Below are 20,772 nucleotides of genomic sequence, written 5' to 3' on the forward strand. Positions count from 1 at the left end.
AAACACATGGAGCAAGTGCAAAAAGAAATGGCTGAGGATATACTAAAAATGTCTGGTATGTAATGACATTTAGTTAAAAGTAAATGTCAATTCTTTATTTTTATATAGTTGTGTGGGACAGCCATATGTTCAGTTCATGCCTATGATTTCAGAGTTCAACAAAGCCAACAACTGCTTCATGTGAGCCACTGCTAAAGAACCTTCACTGTATATAGACTTTCTCTGTTGTGTTATTGACTGTACGTTTGTTTATCCCATGTGTAACTGCATTGTTGTTTTTCTCACACTGCTTTGCTTTATCTTGGCCAGATCACAGTTGTAAATGAGAACTTGTTCTCAACTGGCCTACCTGGTTAAATAAAGGTGAAATAAAACATTTATTAAGAAAACCTGGATGTGGCCCAAAGACTGACTGGGTTAGTAACTTTATTTAACATGTTTCTAATCTTTTGACAACAGTGACAGCATGTAAGACAATTTATGATATAACACAATGGATATCTAATTCGTCATACTGCATTGATATTTGATATTATTTATAATGTGTTACGCTTTGTTTTGTTTTATATTGAATGTTTCGCATGCCAACGGTGGTTCAATGTGCTGTAACTAGGAATGAAGACAAAAGAGTTCAGAGTAAAGAACACAAACAGGAAGTGCAGTCTGTTGTTGAACATGTATGCTATACCCCATCCACACTGAAGAGGCTCTGAAATGTACATCAACCAGCGATAAAGAGAAAGTTAAGACTGTGAAATGTTTTGTACTTATGTGAAGTAAAGTGTCTGTTGACATGTTGGAAAAGATTAAAGATCTACAATTTGTTTAATTTGTCAATATAACATTTTTATTAATTGATTTTCTGGCCACCATTACTCTGGTTACATGTTCAGTATATGTATTGCCCAGCAAACCCACTGCAGCCTACCTTACTAGCTAACTCTCCATCCCTGCTTTGGACAATGACTCTCGTACTTTGCCATTTTCCTTTATGGTTGACATTAACGACGAAAGGAGATATTATCTGCCTCTCTCCTATTGTGTACCGCTGTTAAATACTGTGGCAAAATAAAAAAAACAGGGAAAATAAGTACTTAGAACTACCAATTATTATAGATAAATATGAAAGAAAAGGGTTAACAACACTGGACTTAACCCCCTAATTGTCAAACTAATAATAATGTACAACAATATAGAAGATACATGACTAGAGGTTATGCAATATGGGTGTATATCCACTGCACGCTTCTTAGATGTGTAATTGACATGAGCAAGGAGCTATTGAAATTTAAAACTATGAAAAATGTACGTTACACTGCGTGATTTTACAGTACACAAACAAGAGTGTGCAATATACAAGGCCAGTCCGTGGACATTCTGAAGTTCCTGTAGGTTTGAGTCCTGTAGGTCACATGACCAAGGAGCTATTGAAGTTTTAAATTCTGAAAAATTCATGTAAAATGGAGTGAGATGAAAATGGACAAACTGAAGGGTGTGCAATGTGTAGGCCTACTGACTGTACATTCTGAACCTTGTTTGAAGTCAGTAGGTCACATGACCAAGGAGCTACTGAAATGTTAAAGTTTGAAAAATTCATGTAAAACGTGTGAGATGAAAATGAACAAACCAAAGGGTGTGCAATATAGAAGGGTAGTCAGTGGACATTCTGAAACTTGTTTGAGTCAAGTAGGTCACATGACCAAGGAGCTATTGAAATTCTAATGTAAAATGTTTACACTCCCTAACTAATTCAACTACGAATACAAAATGTTGCTCACATTTCCACATGTGTTTTAGCTTTGGAAAGCGAATTAAATGTCCAAATTGTGAAAATAAGAGCTGTGCAATGTTGTGCGCAATTTTTCCAACATCATGACACTTATTTGGAGTCTGTGGCTCAAGTGGTATGAAAGCGCGAATATCCAACTTGAAACTGTCTTTACCTCGGTCATTTTACACAACTGGAGACTTTGGCAGAATCTTTTTTAATAACGCACAAATGATCGTAATGACAGCCTACTTTGACACTATTGTATTTTAATTATTGCGATCCAGCCAAATAGGTTCCAGAATGAAACAGTCCAAAACTGTTTTGTGTTGCGCTAGGTTCATTGGTGACCTCTTGAAGAAGAAGAAGGTAACACTCCTGTTCCAGCAGTATCCAGCTCAAATTAAACACTGCTGACAATTATGATAAATAATCTCATGGAATTGGATCATCCATTGTTTTGGGATGTGTTTGCTGTGGACCAGAAACTTGAATCTCTGTAGTCTTTATAGTGGACCTGTCTATGACAGATATCCCACATTGTGCTATAGTAGGCTGTCAAATGGACATGGTCACTTCTAGCTTTTCATCTGTCACACACAGATGGGTCTACGGTGCAGTAGATATAAGTGTGTGAGTGAGACAGGGAAAATATCTGGCTTGGAGGAATGTTTGCTTTAACAAAATAATTTTAAAGCTATGCTGTTTGCAGTGTTCAGCCTCTATATTTTCATAAAACCCTATGTTTTATCCTGGAACCACTGTCAATAATGTGTAAAAACCTTTGCCTCCAGGCTTGAATACTCTCGAAAAATGTTACAAACAAAAGAGACAAATTCACTTAAAATTCACTTAAAATCATGCAAATACTCTTTACTTAAATCTTTGAGAATATTTGTCCCTTTTACTTTGTAGCTTTTTCTGCAAAACTCAGCACTGTAGCATGGAACAGCAGTTGCACAATAATTACCGTTAAGTGATAATGCTCGAGAAACCGGTGTTTGGAGGATATATTGACACTTGTGTTGTTAGGCCCGAGACGAAGTCAAGGATGCTGTAAAAAACGGACAAATGCAAAGCTACAGATACAATAGGGGGAACAAATAGCTTTGGACCTTACACACGGAGATAAGTCTTGGACCAGTACAACTCCCTTCCCTCCTGGCGCAGATATACGTAGATCTCTGGCATACAAAGTCTAAGAGACCAGCTTCTAGTTTTGTGCCATCATCCATCAAACTCCTCAACCCTTGACGTTTGTTTGTTTGTTATATATATATATATCCTATGATTGCATCTAATCTATTATACTGCACATGTTTTTGTGTTCTATGTTGCTGTGTTGTTATATATCTTGTTTATATCAAGCCGTCGCCATACATGAAGTACCCACTCAGGAAATAAAAGTTACTTGAATTGAATAAACCTACATTCATAAAAACACACACATTTCCCTTGACTTTGAAATAACAAAAACAACATAGGCAATGATGTTCTTTGGGTTACGACATAAGTATGACAACCAACATAGGATTCACTCTGAACTTCACGATGAGCAGCAATATCATCCATTGAATTTAACTGTATGTAATTACACTAGATGATTGAAAACACACACACTGTATATACAGTAATAATCCCTCTCGTTGAATACATTTTCCTCATCACCTCCTGTCCCGTTACAACAGCAGTCAGGTAGACTGGTAGAGGATTCAGACAGATGGTAACAAGATGACGACAACAAGCCAGCAACCAAACCCAAATCTATGATCTTTCTACGAATGGGACCACTCTCTTCCCTGCCACGTACACCTCCGCAATGTTCCGATCATCCCCTGAAGGACGGAGGGAGAGGGGGAACAAAGAAGGAGAAAAAAAAGAACCTGAACATACTTGAGATTTTACAACACCTAGTGACCTCAAGAGTTTCGGACCTCTTGGCTGACAGCTGCAAGGACCCAGGTTTGAGTCCCTGTCGTGGCTATCAGTGAATTCGCCACAATACTTTCATGGCACGTAAAGGGCCCATCCACCAAAGCCTGAAGACATGTAACCTGTTGTGTGAGAGACAGAAACAAAACTCTTACCCAAATTCAAGAACTTCTCCAGGAGCACCTGAAATCAAATGGAACCAAGATGAATGTCACGTATTGGGAGACAGAATGACTCAACAAGTAACAGGGTTTCCCATTTTATTTGGCCCCCCAAGTTTTTTTAGCAACATTTAAAAAAAAAGATATATATTTCTTTGGGACATAAGACAGTAAAAACACAGGCAAATCAACTAAAAGTGATTTTAATTTTGGAAATCTGTTCCAATGTATTCCCACGCATAACAGAGAGATATACAGGTATGTGATCGTATACAAATGAAAGCAAGGTTCGAAATTATTATATCTGTTTGGGCTTCTTGCGATCAATTTGCAATCTACAAATTATTTGTTATTATGTTCTGGCCCCTTGACCATCCGCTCAAGAAAGAATTGGCCCATAGCTGAAGCTAGTTGATGATCCCTGCTCTATGTATTGGGAGATTGGTTCATACCAAAGGCCCCTCTCCGTGATTGATGAGATCAATGGGTCCTCCTTCCATGGCCGTGTTTACCCGCAGAGCATCAAAGTCTTTCCCCACCTGAAAGTTTCCTGTATGCTCATCCAGGGACAGGGCTACAAACCAAACAATCAATCCAGAGCTCAGAATATCAATCAATTATTCATCAATCAAGGACTCAGTAAACAAATACACAGATGTACAGTTGGGTTCATTAAAAGGTTTTTGACTGTAGTGCAGGTCAAAAACAAGTGCAAATAAACTTGTTGGCTTGGCATCACTCTATGAGAAAGTTTGTGCTATGAGCAATGTATCGATGCAGCACAAGCGTTTTGAAAAGTAACATTTGAGCGCATGAATCTGTATCAATTCATAAATCATCATGTATCAAATCATTCATACTGATTGATGTATTGATTAATAGTGGTGATGATGACCCTCCCACCCCATGCCCCACCCCTCCAGCCAGGTCTCCCACCTTGGCTGCCTCCCAGTGTGGCCAGTCTGAAGACCTCCTCGAAGGTGAGCGTTTGGTACTGGGGGTCCTGGATGGTCAAGGCTTTAGAGGTATCCAACGTTCTCCGCACAGCATCCAGCATAGAGGGAGAGTAGCCTCCTGCCACATCTGCAAGGTCGGAAACACAGACACACGCACAAGTGCATACACAGACAAATGTATTAATGCGTTAAACACAGAGCCAATTGCAACAAAAAAGCACTGGCTTTCTAAGAACTAGACTAACGGGAAATAACATGCACCTGTGTGCTAAAATAAACCAGCAGATCAGCTAATCTCATATTGTTATGGTGTGAAGCCAGTTTGATAACAGACAGGGAACCTAGAAGAAAGTTGTCTCTATTGCCGGCCTCAATGAAAAAACAGGATCATCCCAAATCGTAATGAATGTAAAATAATTATTCTAAGAAATAATATTATCTGTGCCATTTGAAATAACTTCATTAGAATTTAATTTGATCAAACATATAGATTATTATATAACTCAATCACGATTGCCTTGATTTAGTTACAAATTTAAAATATGGACAATTCAGGGATATTACATTTGTTTTTTTTTTATACAGCACACATGGGCTAAAAACGATACAGAACACTGTGCGCTCAGGTAAAAGGAAGATGATCTGCTTTGTAGTGTGTTGTCATGGACTCACCTGTGCCCAGCCCAAGCTTTACTTTGTGGTTCAGAACCCTGCGGGCATCTAGCATACCACTGCACAACCTGAAGAGGGAAATGAGCGAGAGAGAGGGGGAAATGAGAGAGGGAAATAAGAGAGAGAGAAATAGAGAGAAGAGAGAGAGAGGAGAGAAATAGAGAGAGGAAAGAGAGAGAATATGGGCAGGTTCCATCTTGAGTGCTGATATGATATCTAGTATCACTGCTGTGTTCTTTAAAGGATAGGGTATGACATAAAAATAAGAATTGTGATTTATTTCTAAATCCTAAGACATGGTCTTTCCTTTCACATCTTCCATTAATGACCCTTCGGAATACACAGGCGTAGTCAGGGAACGTGAACTGTAGGGTAATGAGAAACACTTACGAGATGTTGGAATTGGGACAGTGAGCGACGGACGCCCCTTTCTCTCCGAACAGCTTCAGCTCTTCATCAGTTAGGTGACAACCGTGAGCCATCACAGTCTGTGAACCATCACCATCAGCATACTTACTACCATTACCACCGCTATCATTATAATCATCAACATCAGCATACTTACTACCATTACCACCGCTATCATTATAATCATCAACATCATCAACATCAGCATACTTACTACCATTACCACCGCTATCATTATAATCATCAACATCATCACCATCAGCATACTTACTACCATTACCACCGCTATCATTATAATCATCAACATCATCAACATCAGCATACTTACTACCATTACCACCGCTATCATTATAATCATCAACATCATCAACATCAGCATACTTACTACCATTACCACCGCTATCACTATAATCGTCAACATCAGCATACTTACTACCATTACCACCGCTATCATTATAATCGTCATCAACATACTTACTACCATTACCACCGCTATCATTATAATCATCATCAGCATACTTACTTCCATTACCACCGCTATCATTATAATCATCACCAGCATACTTACTACCATTACCACCACTATCATTATTATTATCACCAGCAATATCAGCATACTTACTACCATTATAATCAGCAATATTATGATTTTCATTATCCATAGAATGTCCTTGTAGTGTGTGTGTGTGTGTGTGTGTGTGTGTGTGTATGTGTGTGTTGGGCTAACCTTGTCAGTGAGAAGGTTGTGTTTGTGGTAGACGTCTGTGTAGGAGTCATAGTCTGGGAACAGTTCCTTCACCAGCTTCACCTCCTCCTTCGTCTCACTGATGTGACTCTGAGGATCACAGAGACGATCAATGAATTCTTTAAATCTTCAGGTGATTATCAATGTGTATGAATTCAAGAGAGAGAGAATGAAAGGGAGATAAATACAGATAAATAAATGATTATCCTCAAAGCAACATTCCCATAGGATCCTATTGACTTGGTTACTGTGGCTACAGGCTGGCAAGGCTCACCTGGATGTGCAGGTGGTTATTCTGGGCGATCTCTCCCAGGTGACCCAGCAGGGCAGCAGAGCAAGACAGGGCGAAGCGTGGGGTCACCACCGGCCTTACAAGGGGGTACTGCCCCAAACAAGACAGAAAGACACCCAGTGAGCAAAATCCTAAAAAGCTCCTTTCACAGATTCTGATCACAAATGTGCTTTCTTTTTGGGTGGGGGGGGGGGGGGGGGGGGGGGGGGGGAAATAATCCCTACATTGCCACTCACTTGTACATTTACATTACATTTAAGTCATTTAGCAGACGCTCTTATCCAGAGCGACTTACAAATTGTACATGGACCCTTAGATTCTATTAGACTTAGAACCCCCCCCCCCCCCCCCCCCCCCCCCCCCCAATCGGGGCTAAGGAGTCTTACCTTCTTCTTCAACATCTCACTAATGAACCTAGAGCAACACAAAACAATAAACACATTTTTATTTTTTCCTTCAAAAGAATGCCAGACACAACCAACCCAAAACAAACTCTTGACTCAGGAGTTGACTACTGGGGTGTATTCATTAGTTGCACACCGTAGAAAAACATTGCACTGTATCAAAACAGAAACTGTTTATTGTCAACGAAAAACGTTTTACAATGAAAACAAATTTCTATCAGGTAGGTCCCTCTCCTTTTCATTCCATTTCCTTTTGTTTGGTTCCTAATTGATACTCCTCAGATGTGTGTTGGGCAAGATGCGAGTGTAAGGAAGGACTGAATCCTGTTTTTCAGACTGCAGCAACTGGCTCAGAGACAATGATTTCCTCACTAATTTCTCCTTTCAGATTTGCTGAGGATGCATTTGATGAGTTTTGTTTTCTGAGGGCCATACTTGGAATGTATGTTGAAATATGACAAATGTTGTGAGACATTGTGAGGTTAGAGCAGCAGTTCTCAAACTTGGGACTGGATATGAAAATAGGGGTCGCGACTGGATATGAAGATAGCGTTGCGCGAGAATTTCCAAAATCCCGAGAAGAAAAAAAAAAATATCCCTTTGTGTCTCAAAATCATTGTAATGTGGTTAACCTTAAAAAAAATTTAAAAAAAATTCTAATCTAAATGATAAAATGCAACCACAAAGCACCCTTAGATCATGGGAAAAGGCTGCACTTGACCGTTGCATTTGAAAGCATTCCCATGGTGAATGGCTAGGCCCTCTATGAAACCACACACTAATGCAGATACTTTGATATTATCGGCCGCAATTGATATGGTGAAAACGATGTGTGGGGAGGCAGACACACAGAAACGCACATCAATACCCTTGTCAGATAACACTTTTAAACTAAGAATGTAAACTATTGCTAGCAATCAAGAGGAAACTGACTAAATGACTAAAAAACGCCCCAACTTATGCTCTCCAAATGGACGTTAGCTGTGAGGGCCGAGATGCCCATGTTTGCTATACATGTTGGGGGATCCTATTCACGAGGACATATTTTTCTTAATGCCGCATTCAAAAGAACTGGGAACTCAAATCTACGACTTCCGTCTTCAGTGCATTTAAGACAACTGGGAACTCTGGAAAAAAACGATCTCCGACTGTGAAAAATAGTTTTGAACAGTCACCCAACTCAGGAACTCGGCCCTCTTTCTAAAGCTACGACTTACTGACTTAATATTTTCAGAGTTCCCGGTCTTGAAAGCACCATAAAACTCATGGTACCCTTCGCCAGCTCATGTCTGAGTGAAGCTGGATTCAGTGCGCTCATCTGCATTAAAACCCCTGACTTTGAGAAGCTCCGACATGACATGCATCAAGCACACCCATCCCACTAGTGGTGATGAGACAAGATGTCAGACTCATTTGCAATTGACTGTCATAGCCCCACATTAAAAGCATGTGATGGTGAGTTGAGAAGACAATCAGAAATACTGTTAGAATGTCTTTCAATTGACTGCAATAGCCGCAAATAAAAATGAAACATTCACTGATCATTCCATAATTTTTTTTCACATGGTTGGGGTCCAGACATCAAAATGGGGCGGGACAAAAAGGTTTGGGAACCCCTGTGCTGGAAGGTCCCATAAACTCATGTAAAGTCTAGAATGACATGTCTGTTCCCATTGGTTCTTGCTGCACAAGCCAGACATGACTCAATATGATGATGCTTTTCTTAGTCATCATTCTATCCTCCTCTGAGGAAATTCTTTTCCATGTTACCTTACGGTCTTGAGGCATGAAAAGCGGTTGTGAGAGCCCAAATACCCCTCCTGTGCAAAGCACCTGTTCTAATCATTTAACTCTTTATTATGTATACAGCCTTGCCCCCTCTTCTGTCTATTACCTACCTGTTGGTTTCATCATGGGACTCCTCTGGCGTCTCTCTGTAATGTGGGACAAAGTTGTTTGTATCCATACACACCTTGCCCACAAGGGCACGCTGTCCAAAATCATCTGGAATGACAAGAAACATTGGGAAAGGTCACCAAACTGGTGAAATCACCCATCAGGGGAGCTGCATTTGGTGTGATTAGAGTAGCACTCTGTCGAGACCGTATCAGACTGGAGTCAAAAAGGACATTTGTAATGTTGCTCATCAGCATCCTGGAATAACCAAAATAATAAACTAAAGCTAACATTAAATCTCATAAACCAAAAGGTGGGCGCTGTTGGTTGTGGTGAAACAGTTCTGGTGTCCTCCCAAACTACAAACTCTGGACGGTTGAGGACGAGTAATGCAACCACCAAAGGACAAACATTCCATGCATGCAGTAAGTAGATGAGAAAGTGACAAATTCCTCCACATACAAAACCCTATGTTCATGTCTTGTTCTGAGCTGGTGTTCGTAACAATTATTTTCATTACAGTGGGTAACCATAATGACGGAATGCAGCAAATTAACATGTTCATGCCCAGCCAATCCTTGTATCTGAAACCTGAAATTCAATACTTTCATTACCTGCTATCCCTGCCCTCATTTAACCTCACACTGAAGTGTTTTATCATTTTATTTTCAGGACAACAAGTAGAACACAGAACATAAAACAGTTACATTCATAAGATTTATTGACAAATATCATTTAAAAAAAGGTCTGGCAAGCAAAAACCTCAATTTTAATTTTTATTGTAGAATCCTTGACGGGAAATTATATTCCAACTAGTCAGTGACAACTGCATGGAGTTTGGACTTTGTGACAGCAACTATGTGATTTTATTACAGTATTATAGACACAAAGTCCGGGGCAGAAATTGAACTTGGTGAAATAAACTTTAATATCCACAGGATAATTCTGAAACGGGTCTGAAAGATATAGCAAAGCTTAGGAAAACATCAGGGACGATCACAATGCAATAATTGTGTATGATTTTCTATGTAGAAGAACCCTTCCCTTCTAACGACTCTTGTGCGACGTGAGTGTCGGAGCAAAACAGTCTCAGCTTTTCATAGTGGGGTCATAATAGTTTGCAGCTCAAACTGCTTGGACTTTACAGACGTTTTTGTGAGAAGAACAGTTCTCGGGATTCACCCGATCAGCCCTGGTCTCACAAACACCGCTCTAGTTCAGCCCCCATCAATCGCACAGGCTAATTGTCGGCATCAGCAGATGCAGAAGACAAAAAATGTTTAAGAGAGTTCGGAACAGAACAGACCCCTCTTATTGAAGCCACAGAAGTTCAAGGCCAACTGCAATACTGCAGGTGTTGTTTGCAGAAAACAGGATCCCCATTATAGTGAATGGGAAAATGGCCATCTTTCTGGCCAATCTTCATGTAAATAAAATACAAATTCAAGACAATCATGGTACCAATAATTGCTTCTAATACACCATATGCAAGTCCTTCAAACGATAATGTTGTAAAAATCACACACAGAAGTTATAAGGATAATTTAGTTGCTAATGGCAGCCTGCAGTACCCCGATCAGCCTTCAATTTGAGTTACTTATTGAGAGGGGGCAGCACTGAACTAGCTCGCAACACCACTTCCTGAATTAGCTCAAACTGTGCATGTTATGTATCCATGAGATGCTATCTTAACCGACTTAATTTGGCTTCAATGCGCTATTGAGTCTTCACATAGGAATGAATGGTGTCACGTGATCGATGGCTTTGTCCATTCCTATACAGTCATTGGTATAGAAGCACAAAAATAGCAGTCAACACAGCCGCCTCCAGACCAGTTGTATTGTGTCCCCCTGCAGTGAGGTTATAATCCCCACACCGCCACTTTTAATACTGTCTATCCCCTGCTGTCTGTCTCCCTACTTTCCTGTCTAAATAAATCTAACACATTTGAAAGAGTGGAGTTCCAATCCCCCTTTAAAAAAAAGAGATTGATTGATACATTGTTGCATAACAACTTACGCAGTGGAGGCATGCGTGTGTGTGTGTATTCCAGGTACAGTTGTACATTGACGGAGGTTAATGTTTATAGCCAGTCAAATAACGTCCTGTGCTCTTTTATCGGAGAGTATGCCTTGTCCTTCCCGTCATTAAATCCTATACTTATGTAATAAACAAGAGTTAAACAGGCGAGAAGACCACTGGGAACAGGTCAAAGTACAACCACTCTGACTAAATCGCACAAACATCAATGTTAAGCCATTGTGCAAGTGAGCGGTAGAGTGTCTGCAGGTTTGTGTGTTTATGTGTCTGTTTTCTCACTTGCGATTTGGCCCAGCAGGAGAGAAGCGTCGGTGTGTATGGTGGCAAAGTAACAGGCCGTAGTGGTACCATTTCTCAGGGTTCTTTTCTGAAATAGACAGAGATTGTTTTAGTATTCAGGCCCTATTGTTCATAAACACCACTCCATCACTGCAATATCACCTGCCCTAGCCTGCTATGTGTTACAATGTATCCAGATTTCATCAGATTTTCTATGCTAGTCTCACTCTGTGAGCTTTCCTTACAGTAGCCAAGGATGCAACCTAAATAGTTCAAATTTTTATTGTTTTTGCTACACTGCAGGTCAATTAAAATAAGCTAAAGCTTCACATACGCAAACTCTCTCTTTAACCTTTATTAAAATGGCCATAGCAGCCTGTTATTGGCCCTCCTTTGGCATTCCTATCCCTGCACAGCAGTGAATTCCGAAAAACTAGAGAAAATAGACACAAGGGAGCAAAGACGGCAACCAAAGTTTCTGCTCGTGAATGTCCATTATCATTGCAATATTAACCTCTGCAACACAAGGCTTTAAATAAGTATAACAGACGATTTAGAATAGGAAATAAGGATAAGAATGGTCTATAATCCTCTATGCAAGTGGGACGGATTCATTCGGGTGCGCAACGGCATACATTTTAAAACATTGTGTGTTTCTTATTAGACAAGTCCAGGTCTGTTTCAGTCTGTTTTATTCCATTTGGTGCCTGATGAACCTGACCCTGATGACTTCTATAGGCTGAGGTTTGTTAGGTTGGCCCAGACCGCTCACCACGACATGGGTGTAGACGTTGCGGGCGAACTCCAAGTCTTTGTAGCAGGCCTCCACTGGGAAGGTGTACGTGTTGAGCCACTGTAGCAGGGGCAGGTCCAGGGCTGTGCCTGCATAGCTGTACTGAGACGCGTGGATGTGGGTGTCCACCATCCCTGGCATGAAGAACTCACTACAGACAACAAAATGGACTTTAGGATAATAACTTGGTTGTGTTCAGTCACAAATAGATTAGGAATTAGGAATCAGTGTTACTCTCATAGGATGGACTCTTCACTCACTACTGTCCAAGCTGTGTAACAGCCAAGGCCTCAAACCCCCACTTCTGTGCAAGACTGTCGACTTCCTGCCCACTCCCAATGAAGGCAATCTGTCAACATGAGAAGCAACCAAAGACAAGGTGCTGATTAGAGCAAGAGAGAGACAATCAGAGCCTGACTCAACAAAGTGTTCATTCATTTAAATATCATTTATCCATGCATTGTTAATTGATCTACTGTAACACATTAAGGCATAGTCAGATGACACAAACACCCTCAACATACAGTACATTCGGAAAGTATTCAGACCTATCCACATTCTTACATTACAGACTTATTCTAAAATAGATTAAATAAAAACATTTCCTCATCAATCTACACACAATGACAAAGCGAAAACATGTTTGTGGGAGAAAAAAAACCTGAAACACCTTATTGTACATAAGTATTCAGACCCTTTGCTATGATCAAATGTATTTATAAAGCCCTTTTCACATCAGCCGATGTCAAAGTGCTATACAGAAACCCAGCCTGAAACCCCAAACAGCAAGCAATGCAGAAGCACGGTGGCGTGAAAAAACTCCCTAGAAAGGCAGGAACCTAGGCAGAAAGCTAGAGAGGAACCATGCTCTGAGGGGTGGCCAGTCCTCTTCTGGCTGTGCCGGGTGGGGATTATAACAGAACATGGCCAAGATGTTCAAACATTCATAGATGACCAGCAGGGTCAAAATATAATAACCACAGTGGTTGTAGAGGGTGCAACAGGACAACACCTCAGGAGTAAATGTCAGTTGGCTTTTCATAGCCTATCATTCAGAGACAGCAGGTGCGGTAGAGAAAGAAAGAGAGTCGAAAACAGCAGGTCCGGGACAAGGTAGCATGTCCGGGGAACAGGTCAGGGTTCCATAGCCGTAGGCAGAACTGAAACTGGAGTAGCAGCACGACCAGGTGGACTGGGACGGCAACTAGTCATCAGGCCAGGTAGTCTTGAGGCATAGTCCTAGGGCTCAGGTTCTCAGAGAGAAAACTTAAAATTCACACAGGACAACCGGATAAGGCAGGAGAAATAGTCCAGATATAACATACTGACCCTAGCCATAAACTATTGCAGCATAATTACTGGAGGCTGAGACAGGAGGAGTCGGGAGACACTGTGGCCCCGTCCGACGATACCCCCAGACAGGGCCAACCAGGCAGGATATAACCCCACCCATTTTGCCAAAGCACAGTCCCCACACCACTAGAGGGATATCTTCAAACCACCAACTTACTGCTCTGAGACAAGGCCGTGTATAGCCCACGAAGATCTCCCAATTCAAGTGACGCACCCCTCCTAGAGACGCATGGAAGAGCACCAGTAAGCCAGTGAATCATCCACCGTAATAAGGTTTGAGGCAGAGAATCCCAGTGGAGAGAGGGGAGTCGCCAGGCAGAGACAGGAAGGGTGGTTTGTCGCTCCAGTGCCTTTCCGTTCACCTTCACACTCCTGGGCCAGACTACACTCAATCATAGGACCTACTGAAGAGATAAGTCTTCAGTAAAGACTTAAAGGTCGAGACCGAGTCTGCGTCCCTCACATGGATAGGCAGACCATTGCATACAAATGGAGTCTTGTGACCGTAGCGTACGTGTAGGTATGTACGGCAGGACCAAAATCGGAAAGATAGGTAGGAGCAAGCCCATGTAATTCTTTGTAGGTTAGCAGTAAAACCTTGAATTAACAGGAAGCCAGTGTAGAGGCTAGCACTGGAGTAATATGATCACATTTTTTATTTTTGGTTCTAGTCAAGAATCTAGCAGCCGTATTTAGCACAAACTGAAGTTATTTAGTGCTTTATTTGGGTATGTGTTATGTAGATGGAAAAAAGCTGTCCTTGAAACTGTCTTGATATGTCCATCAAAAGAGAGATCAGGGTCCAGAGTAAGGTCTAGGTCCTTCGCAGTTTTATTTGCGACGACTGTACAACCATCAAGACTAATTATCAGATCCAACAGAAGATCTCCTTATTTCTTGGGACCTAGAACTAGCATCTCTGTTTTGTCCGAGTTTAAACGTAAAACATTTTCCGCCATCCACCTCCTTATGTCTGAAACACAGGCTTCCAGGGAAGGGAACTTTGCGACTCGAAATTGAGCTGAGGTGCATCCTGTTTCCATTGATCATCCTTGAAATGTTTCTACAACTTCATTGGAATCCACCCCTGGTAAATTCAATTGATTGGACATGATTTGGAAAGGCACACACCGGTCTATATAGGGTCCCACAGTTGACAGTGCAGGTCAGAGAAAGAAAACAAACCATGAGGTCGAAGGAATTTTCCATAGAGCTCCAAGACAGGATTGTATCGAGGCAAAGATCTCATTTGCAGCATTGAAGGTCCCCAAGAACAGTGGCCTAAATCATTCTTAACAGAAGAAGTTTGGAACCACCAAGACTCTTCCTAGAGCTGGCTGCCCGGACAAACTGAGCAGTCGGAAAAGAAGGGCCTTGGTCAGGGAGGTTACTAAGAACCCGATGGTCACTCTGACAGAGCTCCTCTGTGGAGATGAGAGAACCTTCTAGAAGGACAACCATCTCTGCAGCATTCCACCAAATCAGGCCTTTATGGTAGGGTGGCCAGACGGAAGCCACTCCTCAGTAAAAGGCACATGACAGCCCGCTTTGAGTTTGCCAAAAGGCACCTAAAGGACTCTGACCATGAGAAACAAGATTCTCTGGTCTGATGAAACCAAGATTTAACTCTTTGGCCGGAATGCCAAGCATCACATCTGGTGGAAACCTTGCACCATCCCTACGGTAAAGCATGGTGGTGGCAGCAACATGCTGTGGGGATGTTTTTCAGCAGCAGGGACTGGGAGACTAATCAGGATCAAGGGAAAGATGAACGGAGCAAAGTACAGCGAGATCCTTGATGAAAACCTGTTCCAGAGCACTCAAGACCTCAGACTGGGGTGAAGGGTCACTTTCCAAGAGGACAACGACCCTAAGCACACAGCCAAGACAACACAGGAGTGGCTTCGGGACCAGTCTCTGAATGTCCTTGAGTGGCCCAGCCAGAGCCCGGACTTGAACCCGATCGAACATCTCTGGAGAGACCTGAAAATAGCTGTGCAGCGACGCTCCCCATCCAACCTGACAGAGCTTGAGAGGCTCTGCAGAGAAGAATGCGAGAAACGCCTCAAATACAGGTGTGCCAAGCCTGTAGTGTCATACCCAAGATGACTGAAGGCTGTAATCGCTGCCAAAGTTGATTCAACAAAGTACTGAGTAAAGAGTCTGAATACTTATGTATATATGATATTTCTGATGTTTTATTTTATACAATTGCAAAGATGTATAAAAACCTGTTTTTGCTTTGTCATTATGGGGTATTGTGTATAACGTTATCAGGGAAAAAAGCTATTTCATTAATTTTAGAATAAGGCTGTAATGTAACAAAATGTGGAAAAAGTCAAGGGGTCTGAATACTTTCCTAATGCACTGTATTTACACACATACACATCCAATCACCAAATGAAATAACCTCATAAACTCATAATTAGGATCTGGGGGCATGAGTCAGTTTGGGAAACCTTTGTAATAAAATCCATGTGATAAAAACATCACATGCATGACAAAGCAATATAAATCGCAAGAAACGATTTCCATTAAACTATTATTACAAAGTCCAGACCACATTTCACAACTTTTGTGACAGCTGTCACAGGCCCTTTGTAGCCTCTACTGGAGTTACACACTGCACAATTATAATGACTGCAGGAAACAGGTTTATCATCTTCTGAAGAAAATGTGTGTAGGTCAAAGGTATCCATTCAAAAATGCTGAATCCAATTCTGGCTTGGGGCATTTTTTTGGCCAAAGTTAGCTATTATAGTGTTTTGAAAAGATTTACCTAGCCTATGCAGGTTTGTAAAATGTATAGAAATTGGGGCAGCAAATAAATAAAATACAACAATTTTAAAAATGTATAAAAGAGATGAAAAACATAAGCCTATAAAACAACGAGAGTTCCACTTAGGCCTAGGCATATGACACAGATATATGACATAAATATTGAAATAGACTTTCACGGTTTAATTCTGACAGACCTTCCCCTCCGTATCCACTCCCAGAAGCCTATCCTCCAGAATTTCCACGGCTGTGTGATCGGTGGAGTGCACAAACGTCCCCCTGTAGACGTGCGCAATGTCCACAGCGGATTCGTTGGAGCTAGTCATATCTAGAATGTTACAACAGCAGGGTTTGGCAGTTTGATGCTGAAAATGAAATCGGCACATTTTTAGCCTCGGCAAGGACAGTGGGCGGTTAGTCTGTGCGCACCAAGAAGAGACTCCACCTGCCGACAGTGCGACTGGCAACAAGCATAGCGTGCGCCCGCATGGGACAGCCATAGCAGGAATTTTATTAGCCTACAGTGTTGTAAAAACAGGTTTTGAAGCATTGCTCAGCAATGGCGCATTGTTCACTTTCGTATCGTATGATAGTTTTCACTACTTAGACAGGCAGAACTAGAGTTTTATACATGGGGTGGCCAAGGCTACTTCAGGGGGTACATAGACCATGACAGAAAATGTGTGTAACCCTAACCTGGCATCTAAGGAGCATGAATGAATCCTATGATTGCTGATTAGAGGTAGAAGTGATAATTCTCTTAACCCAGAGTTCTTCAATGTGGCAGATAGTGTGGTCCAAAAGGTTTACTTTACTAGAATTCTTTAACATACTATGAATAGTCAGTGTCTCTACCTCGGAACTGCAGCTCAATTTCTTTCTCTCTCACACACACACAAATACACAGGAGAGACTTGGGTCACTGTTTTCATGAATATATAATCTGGCTCTATAAAATAAAGCTCAAGCACCAAGGAGATAAGATAGGATTTGTGTTACATAAATTGCATAGTTTATTTACAAAAAAGTTCATTTACAACAACAAAAAATTGCAATTTGACATACTAGGTATCAAGCAGAAATGGACTTGAACAATAAAAATAATTTTGGTGCCCATCAACATTACAGTATATTTATGTTCATATATATATATATGTTAACTAACAGCAAAGAAATATTTTGGAATTGGCCTAATCAAGACGAAATTAAATCTGTGTGACATGATACCCTTTGGATGTATCATTTTAGAATGTCCGTGTACTTGCTAGTACATAGTGCAGGTGTTAATCATGACCAGAGGGACTGCCTAAGTGCCAAATTATCCTAGGTAGATTTAAAACAGCATAATTATGCAGTTCTGGTGAGAACTGGCTAAATGCGGTTCTGGTGAGAACTGGCTAAATGTTTCACAAACTCATCCATGTTGAGGGAGCGTGCCCTCCTTGACACAACACTGAGAATTCCGAGGTGACTTAACCTGTCATCAACCATTGTTGTCCAAGGTGGGTTTTAATCAGTTTTAAAGCTGAGAAGGTTCTCTCGCAAGAAGCACTGCTGACTGGTGTAACAGCAGAAATCTTACAAAGTCGAAATAGCTCATGGAAGACCTCTTTATAAGGCTCTAGAAACACAACAAAGTCAAGGAGAGTAGATGGTCTGTTCCTTCCACTTTTCTCTCTCCTATCAAGAAGCCGCTTGGTTTGATGAACCTCATGTTTCATCCATGCCGTCCATGGGAGGGGTGCGTCACTTGAGTGGGTTGAGTCACTGACGTGGTCTTCCTGTCTGGGTTGGCCCCCCCCCCCCTTGGGTTGTGCCATGGCGGAGATCGTTGTGGGCTATACTCGGCCTTGTCTTAGGACGGTAAGTTGGTGGTTGGAGACATCCCTCTAGTGGTGTGGGGGCTGTGCTTTGGCAAAGTGGGTGGGGTTATATCCTGCCTGTTTGGCCCTGTCCGGGGGTATCATCGGATGGGGCCACAGTGTCTTCTGATCCCTCCTGTCTCAGCCTCCAGTATTTATGCTGCAGTAGTTTATGTGTCGGGGGGCTAGGGTCAGTCTGTTACATCTGGAGTATTTCTCGTCTTATCCGGTGTCCTGTGTGTATTTAAATATGCTCTCTCTAATTCTCTCTTTCTGTCTTTCTCTCGGAGGACCTGAGCCCTAGGACCATGCCTCAGGACTACCTGGTATGATGACTCCTTGCTGTCCCCAGTCCACCTGGCCGTGCTGCTGCTCCAGTTTCAACTGTTCTGCCTGCGGCTATGGAACCCTGACCTGTTCACCGGACGTGCTTGTTGCACCCTCGACAACTACTATGATTATTATTATTTGACCATGCTGGTCATTTATGAACATTTTAACATCTTGACCATGTTCTGTTATAATATCCACCCTGCACAGCCAGAAGAGGACTGGCCACCCCTCATAGTCTGGTTCCTCTCTAGGTTTCTTCCTAGGTTTTTGGCCTTTCTAGGGAGTTTTTCCTAGGGAGTTTTTCCTAGCCACCGTGCTTCTTTCACATGCTTTGCTTGCTGTTTGGGGTTTTAGGCTGGGTTTCTGTACAGCACTTTGAGAATATCAGCTGATGTACGAAGGGCTATATAAAAATAAATTTGATGTTTGAGGTCCTCTAAATCTGACTCTAAAAGGTCTGAGCAAAGGCAAACAGAGGCTCCTCATTCAAGAATGTTGTACTCTTTGGGTTGAGAGATTGGACCCCTTGCATTATCTCACAATTCTTCTTTGAAAAACACCTCTGCAGCTCAGCTGTGAGACTGTCAAGCACCTGATAAAAGATAACTATTTGGAAGCGCTCACCATCACTTTGGTCACTATCTCTGCCCTACAGTGCTCATTATCAATGAGTCGTGAAATCTTAAGCTTGTTTTAGGCTGTCTTTTACACACTGTTTGTACACTTATTTTGCAGTGCTCTGCAATCTCTTCAACCTCTTTCCATAGATCTCCAAAGTAACCCTCACCTCTGTAGTCCAGTAATGGGGCGGCAGCGTAGCCTAGTGGTTAGAGCGTTGGACTAGTAACCGAAAGATTGCAAGATTGAATCCCCGAGCTGACAAGGTACAAATCTGTCGTTCTGCCCCTGAACAAGGCAGTTAACCCACGGTTCCTAGGCCGTCATTGAAAATAAGAATTTGTTAATTGACTTGCCTAGTTAAATAAAGGTAAAATAAAATAAAAAATGTGTCTGTAAGGGCACCTACTAGATCCACATCCCTTGCTAGGTCAAGAGAGCTTGATTGGAGCATGTCAGAAAGACAGTTAGCAAGGTAATCAAAAGCCCTATAAAATGTAAATCTGAGAAAGATCAGTGGAGGCAAGGGGCCTTTTATCATAACTATTTTAAAGTGTGATATCCTGTAGCACTCTCAGAACTGCTGGAAGCCTGTCTCTCAAATTACAGCATGCCACCTTCCATCTGTAAGTCTCTGTAGTTCCCTGGGCTGCTGCTGTGGATACAGCTCTTTCTGAACTGCAAGCCACTTGAGATGAATGTACGAGCCAGATTCAAAGTAATAAAGCTTCTGCAGGAGAGCAAAAATGTTAACTGCGTCAGGCACTGATTTGACAGCATCGACAAGAACCAAATTCAAACAATGTGCATTAGAGTGCACATAAAATGCAAATCTTGTAATGTTTTTAATCTGTGCAGACCCACCAGAATGCTTTCCGCTCATGACGGATGCACCGTCATAGCCTTGCCCCACAAGATTATTTCTGTAGTCCAGACCATGTTTTCAAGGCAATCAATTATAATTTTTGTGAGACCTGCATTTAAGATTTCAGCTGACTGAAAGTGTTGAAAGCTTTTGTGGACGGCCCTGTTGTAATAGTACCTCACAACTAAAGACATTTGTTCTTTTTTCTTTAAAATCTGCAATTACACTAAAAACGTATCTTATTATTTCACTTTGTACCATCTCAGCTAAGCCCTCAAGAACTTCCTTCGGGATTTGGTGGCTTGTGTAAGTAGCAATGCCACATGCATTCATCCTTTTCTCTATGAGAGGGTCATGCTTTGCCATTTCATGCTTTGCCATTTCTTCTAAGACTTGCCTTTCTGCGCTATATTTTGAGTGGTAGTTAATAGGAGCACATCTGAAATTGTTTAATTGTAAGTACAGTTTTCCTCCACTTTCTTTTTCCTGTCCTCTTTTATGACATCTAACATTGATGAGTTGCTGTCAATAGCCCTTTTATACTGATTCCAAGCATATATAGCATTGATAATGATGCTCTGCCTGCGAATGGAGCTTAAACCCAGAATCTTTAAAGA

General features: G+C 41.6%; 1 protein-coding gene across 2 annotated transcripts; it reads right to left on the reverse strand.

The window, feature by feature from the left end:
- Positions 1 to 395: 395 nt before the first annotated feature.
- gda (guanine deaminase) lies at positions 396 to 16,974 on the reverse strand. Of its 2 annotated transcripts, XM_014160663.3 has the most exons (14): positions 16,675 to 16,974; positions 12,607 to 12,695; positions 12,326 to 12,497; positions 11,554 to 11,641; positions 9,237 to 9,342; positions 7,321 to 7,348; positions 6,917 to 7,024; positions 6,625 to 6,732; positions 5,880 to 5,977; positions 5,490 to 5,557; positions 4,798 to 4,944; positions 4,314 to 4,435; positions 3,856 to 3,883; positions 396 to 3,603 (listed from the first exon to the last, which is right to left on the reverse strand). In XM_014160663.3, exons 1-14 carry the CDS (start codon positions 16,861 to 16,863, stop codon positions 3,533 to 3,535), a joined length of 1,422 nt encoding a protein of 473 aa, XP_014016138.2. In that variant the 5' UTR covers positions 16,864 to 16,974; the 3' UTR covers positions 396 to 3,532. The 2 variants fall into 2 exon arrangements, with proteins under 2 accessions (XP_014016138.2, XP_082822357.1); XM_082966231.1 differs by lacking the exon at positions 4,314 to 4,435.
- Positions 16,975 to 20,772: the final 3,798 nt, after the last annotated feature.

The sequence above is a fragment of the Salmo salar genome, chromosome 20 (assembly GCF_965601325.2).
Source record: "Salmo salar chromosome 20, fSalSal1, whole genome shotgun sequence".
Classification (NCBI taxonomy): Eukaryota; Metazoa; Chordata; class Actinopteri; order Salmoniformes; family Salmonidae; genus Salmo; species Salmo salar.

Coding starts and splice junctions, on each gene's coding strand:
- gda (XM_014160663.3), bottom strand. CDS start 16,863: ATGTGCCGATTTCATTTTCAGCATCAAACTGCCAAACCCTGCTGTTGT. Junction 11,642..12,325: donor ACGTCTACACCCATGTCGTG/GTGAGCGGTCTG, acceptor TGTCTATTTCAG/AAAAGAACCCTGAGAAATGG. Junction 7,349..9,236: donor TCCCATGATGAAACCAACAG/GTAGGTAATAGA, acceptor GTGTTGCTCTAG/GTTCATTAGTGAGATGTTGA.